The sequence below is a fragment of the Morone saxatilis genome, unplaced genomic scaffold (genome assembly GCF_004916995.1).
Source record: "Morone saxatilis isolate NCDOM2014 unplaced genomic scaffold, NCSU_SB_2.0 Contig14, whole genome shotgun sequence".
In the NCBI taxonomy this organism is placed as follows: Eukaryota; Metazoa; Chordata; class Actinopteri; family Moronidae; genus Morone; species Morone saxatilis.
This window is the reverse complement of record NW_023339696.1, coordinates 3,194,196-3,200,108: the sequence shown is the minus strand read 5'-3', so window position 1 is coordinate 3,200,108 and position 5,913 is coordinate 3,194,196. Positions and strand designations below refer to the sequence as shown.

At 40.3% G+C, this 5,913-nt stretch overlaps 1 protein-coding gene across 1 annotated transcript in view; it reads right to left on the bottom strand.

The window, feature by feature from the left end:
* Positions 1-5,913, bottom strand: part of igf2bp1 (insulin-like growth factor 2 mRNA binding protein 1) — a 56,183-nt gene that overhangs the window by 3,863 nt on the left and 46,407 nt on the right. The window contains exons 5-12 of the mRNA XM_035655258.1: positions 5,264-5,288; positions 4,523-4,586; positions 3,272-3,565; positions 1,894-2,028; positions 1,622-1,744; positions 1,252-1,387; positions 751-873; positions 160-276 (exon numbers count right to left, since the gene is read on the bottom strand). Coding sequence (XP_035511151.1) covers positions 160-276; positions 751-873; positions 1,252-1,387; positions 1,622-1,744; positions 1,894-2,028; positions 3,272-3,565; positions 4,523-4,586; positions 5,264-5,288 — 1,017 coding nt within the window. The remainder of the gene's footprint in view (positions 1-159; positions 277-750; positions 874-1,251; positions 1,388-1,621; positions 1,745-1,893; positions 2,029-3,271; positions 3,566-4,522; positions 4,587-5,263; positions 5,289-5,913) is intronic.

Here is a 5,913-nt window from a genome sequence, read left to right as displayed (position 1 = left end):
TATTCTATTCTATTCTATTCAATTCAGTGAGTAATATATTTGTATTGTATATTTATTAAAAGTGTAAGGCGGGTGTAACAAAATATAATTTTGACAAATCCCTGTCACTTTTCCATATTTAATATGTAGCATGTCTGCTAATTCTGTAAAGTACAGTACCTTGATTGAGGCCCCAGCAAAGCGGCTCAGCTGTTTGATGTGCTGTCCTTTCTTTCCAATGATGGCTCCCACTGCTTGCGCTGGGATATACACATGGACTGTCTCCTGCTCTGGAGCCTGAACACACACAAAGCAAAAAATTCACTACATAAACTGAATATCTATTATAGGACTAATATATTGTTACTGGGAGTTTAGTCAGTATTCCTCTCCTGTCAAAAATGAAGTGGTACATTTAGAGTTGTTTTATATGTCTTAAAACATAGTAGAGAATTTTGGTGTAAGATCCAAAATAGGGGACAGTAACTTCAGTTTCTGATCAAGGAACAAGAAACACAGCAATCTTCTGCTCCTTCAGTATTCATTTCAGAAAAACAACTTTAATTTGAGTTATTTTGCTGTGTTTTAGAGGCTTTTTAAAGATTTCTTTCACCCTTTTAAAATTTTCTCAATCCACTACACCTTCAAATGAGGGGAGAATCAGCAGAACTGTAGTAATTATGGTTTCAAAAGACAAAAACAATGTGTTAAAAGGAGGTGGTTTGCACTGACGTATCTCTCAGGAAATGAAAAAAAAACAGGTATTCTTACCCCAAAGCAACCATAGGGGGCACCAGCGGATGCATTTCCAGGCGGGGGTGGGGGCATGTTGGAGGAGGAGGGGAAAAGGCCCAGAGCACCCAAGTTGAGCCCAGGGATCAGGTGGGTCTGTTGCTGTCAAGAGGAAAACTGCAGGTTAGAAACCATCTTGAGCACATGAAAGATGACGGGGTGACGACCAGTGACAACTCCGACTACCATGAAAAGTGACATAATGTAATAAAAACACCATTGTAATCTTTTGAACCCCGACTACATGAGTACTTTTACAGGTACTCTGCAGAATAAGGGCCTACATGGAAAACAATATTCTCATTAAATAACATGAGCACACTTGTAATGTTGGTGCTCCCACGCTTTAACTGTAGAAAGCTTTCACTGCAAATTCAATTTAATTTACTTCTGCTGTTGAGGAGTAGTTAGGTAATACTTCGAAAAATAATTAAAGGATTTCAAGGATGTTTGTGTGTGTGTGTGTGTGTCCAGACTCACATTCATAGCAGCGATGTCATTCTCGTAGGCCTCTCTGACCTTCTTCATGACCTCCACCTCGGCTAGACAGCAGGCTTCAATAGAGCCTTTGACTGTGATGGTTCTCTCTGGATTGTACAGTGTCAGGTCCTGAAGACTGCACAGAGGAGATGGAGAATGGTTACTCATACATACGTATAGCTGATCAGTTTATTTTGAAGTGATCAGCATCTTTGAGGTACTTGTGTTATGCTAGTATTCTTCTCTCTCATCAACAGCCTTATCAGCCACCAAAATCCCTTCATGACCCTGATTTGCAATGCTGAATAAATTGAGACTTACAATCGGAGAGCCCAATGTGTGTGTCTGTGTCTACATTTGTGAGTCTTACGGGGAGATGGTGATCTTGGTGTCTGTGTCCTGTTCGACTTTTTTCAGATTGCGTCCCTCCTTCCCAATCAGGCGTCCGACAAAGTTGTTGTGAGCCAGAATCTTTAGAGGAACCTCGTCGGCACTGGAAAGGAGAACCACTGGTCAACATTTTTATCTACAAACTAAATATACCAAATATGTCACTCCTAGATAGAGCCTTCATTAGGTCATCTGTCCAGTTATGCTGCCATATTTGAATACAACATGTCCAATTGTTGTTTAGAAACTTACGTCTTGGTGTCTTTAGCCTCCTGGTGCATGATGTCCAGGATCATGCGGCAGGCGGCTGAGCAGCCCTCAGGGGTGGAGTGGATGCTGATCGGCTTCTCAGCAGCGCCGGCATTCTCCTTGCGGTGCACGTCAATCCTGCAGCGACGGGAACAGATCAGAGTCACTTCATGAAGTCACTAGGTTCAGTACTTCCTGAGTCGAGTACAGGAGTTCAGTTCAAGTTTTACAATAGGAACACTTCTCTATAATATACACATGAATCTATAAATCAGGTCACTACAATTATTAGTTATATAAATAAAACACTGAAGCAAATAAAATTTGAATGTGCTTTAGTTTGATACAGGAGACTGTATCATTTTAGAAACAACAAAGCATTTTTAGATTGAACATTGTGTGTGAGGGAACTAAACCTTTTTCCACACACATGTGCTGGCCTGGCTTGACTCGGTTCACCTTGGCGCATCAGCCCAGCACAGCAGGGATTGGCATCTCCAAGACTACTGGAGGTGTGTCTTTAATGAGGATGTGTTTGTCTTGAGTTAATGATGTTTAAGAGCAACACCCTCTTTAGCACCGTTTACTATTACGCTGTGCAACAGTTGTTTGGTAGACAGCTACTTATCATTTTGCTTGACATTTGAAACTGCTGTCTGCTATGTCTGGCACGGGCAGCACAGGCTATTTAAAGTGTTGCTGACCAGACGAAGACCATCTGATGTCACCGCAAACAGCTTAAAGGGGAGTTGAGCGTGCTTTGTCAGAGCTGGTGCATTTAAACCAGTAATGGAAACGCACATCAACGTAGCATGGTTTGACTCGGTAAATGGTAAAGTCCCATTTGTGTCTCATACAAGTGTTACATATTAAGCGATAATATTGGAGCTGTCACTCTTGTTAATCTGTTGATCCAAGAGTGCCTGTAAGTACCTGTTTTGTAAAACAAGGCATTTTGATATTCCAATGATACGGTGTCATTTTCGCTATGCTTCTTCTGTGTAGCATAGTCAATTGACAGCTAAACTGTGCAATAAATGTATTTTTTGGGTTTGGTCTGATGTAGTTCCTATTATTGTTTCATTACATATATTTTGTTTGACTTTTAATATATGGGGACCATATGAGAAACAACCTTACTTTAATCCGTTTCCTCTAGGACTGGTATGTTGTTATAGATCCATAAATATATATTACATAAATAACCTTAGGGACAAGTTACTTAGTAAGAATGATTTATAAAAACATGTCATCATTTCTACTCTGCCGCTCTGAAGGGCGTCACACTTCATAAATGACACTGGAGTTCATTTCCAGTGTGAGTACAACAGGAGTACACTGTGGCCTGTCAGAGTCACACACAGATAAAGTGGGCACTGACTTGCTCTGCGTCTGCTTGGTGATGTTGCGGATGGTGGCTCCCTCCTTGCCGATGATGGCTCCGACGTACTGCGTGGGCACCAGCAGTCTCAGAGGGATGTCGGCGTGCGGAGGTTTAGAGGGCATCCCGGAGCTCGGGGACCCACCGCGGGGCCCGCCTCGAGGCCCGTAGCCTGGGCGCCGGCCATTGTCGGGCCCCCGCTGGCCTCCCTCCAGCTCGGAGTTCTCATCGGGGATGTAGGAGACGCGCAGGGCGTTGTTCTCAAACTGGTATCCGTTCAGCTTCTGGATGGCTCTGAGAGGGGCGGGAGCAGAGGGTCATGTACTGCACTTGGCATGGAAGGCGCACAAGAAGCATCCTTCCATATTTCATTGAACCCATTAGAATATTTTAATGTTGCATTTTGTTACAGCTATAGTGTGGATTATTTCTGGTAATGATTGTTAACAGACTAACACTAGCAGCAATGGTCATTACTAAAACAAGCTTTAATATTTCCACTTCACATATCTGTACAGTGCCATTTTTAAATTATTACTGTTTTTCTGAGGGCATTTACTCAAGTATTGTACAATTTTGAGGTGCACTATACTTCCTTTAATATTTTACATTTTCATTACATTAGTCTTGCAGCTGTAGTAACTAGTTGCTTTGAACAGGAAATTGTTTTTATACCAAACATAATCATCTGCTAAAACAAGATGCATGCAGTAAAACCAAATTAAATCCTTTGTTTCAAATCTTCTCTTTGTATTTTCAGTGTATACTGCTCATATTGAAATAGATTAAACTACCCAACAGTATATAGACTACATCTAATAATGCACTAATAGAACATAACACTCCGCTGGGGACCAATATGTTGCCTACTGAGTATTTTTACTTCGATATTATGCTGCTGAGACTCAAAAGCAAGTTTCATGTTGTAGTTTCTTTAAATGACCAGTAGATGTCACTCGTGGAGCGCAGAACATACAAGGTGCTGAAACTCTCACTACAGTTTTATTTACAAAAACCTAAACAAATTACAATTCAAGGCATCTATATTTTTTGCGTTATTTGATTATAGATTTTAATTTAACAGGCCTAAATGTGAGTATTCTGTAAACTATCAAATAATGATATTTTTAACGAATAAAACAAAAAGACTAAAACAAAAGTGGACAGTGGACATGTAAATGGACAAACTGACTTTTAGAGAAACAAGAGTAACAGAAAGAGACAGAGAGAGTCAACAGGAGATGAACTTACTGCCTGGCATGCTCCCGGGATGCATATGTGACATTAACCACTGCAGTCTCACTGTCTGTGTTCACTGAGAGAAAGAGGAAAAAAGACACTCTAAGATACAGAATATGTTTATTCACGTGTCCAAAACATTAGGATTGCTCAGACTCCTTTGCTCAAAGCTCCAGCTGTATCAAACTGAGATGGGCAGCTGGAGAGAGAAGACTGCACCCTCACTTGACTCTGATGCTGATTTGCCCCAAATTAAATTCTGGTGTGGCTATCATCAGTGGCGGGAAATCTTCTCTGCGCGGGAAATGATGCATCAAAGACATCAGAGTGAAATCAGAGCTCCACTCAGTAAACAGCAAGTCAAAGCCAGACTCCACTTGTAGCAGTAAGACATTAATAAAAACGAGTTAGTGCGTTTGTCATCAAAAAGTGCTCTTTAGTTTCACTCTCAGTACATTTAAGTCTATTTAAAGTCCCCCTCCACTCTTGCTGGAGGTCTGAATACTGTCTGCGCAGAGTTTGACACTAGGAGGATGTTTTGACATTCATCAGTTTCTCTGTGCTCACTGAAAATCAGATTTTAAGGGGCGGGGGCCTATGAGTAGGATTTGTAACATCACGTTTTTTGCTCTAATGTAGGCCTAGAGGGCCAAAGTTTGGGTCTATCATTGAAGACTTTGGACAAGCAACATTGCAACAACCATATCAGATATTTTCAGGCGGGCCTTCTTGCACTTTAGTTTTCAGTTCAACTCTGTTCAAAGTGCTTTATCCGTCCCTCAGTTTAAACAAATATACACATTCACTCCCATAAAACAATGTAAAATATAATACTCAAGTATTATAAGACTGGAAGGCTCAAGGGTTAGTGGTCATACCGTAGCTGACAGCAAATACCCAAAACCACAAAAGGCACATGATGTCAGAAAGTGCATTAATCAATCTATACAAGGTGAACTGTTTGTTTTACATACAGGAAATCTACAATGCATTCCTGAAGGCGTTTTTAGTAGTAAGCTAGTAAGTAGTAAGTACAAGGGTTTCTCAAGATGTCCCGTTTGGTCCTCCATCCTCTACAAATGGAAAACGTTTTGTATTAAAAAATACAACCTAAAGCTCATACAGGGGGTTTGTTGTGACATGCATTGGGCCATAGTTATTATAGTTAATTCAAACTAAACTAAAACTATATATAAAAAATTATTTTAGTTAAACCAAAATAAAAATAAAAACAACAATAACAACTCTGCATTGGGCCTCATGCAGGAAGCGATATACGAGCAAATGATTTGTTCTTATTATGTTAGCACCTATCCATTTCTGGGATTTAACAATGTTTTTGGAAAAATACATTATTATTATTCTTAAAGGTCAACAAATTGTTTGTCCAACACAAGGAAACA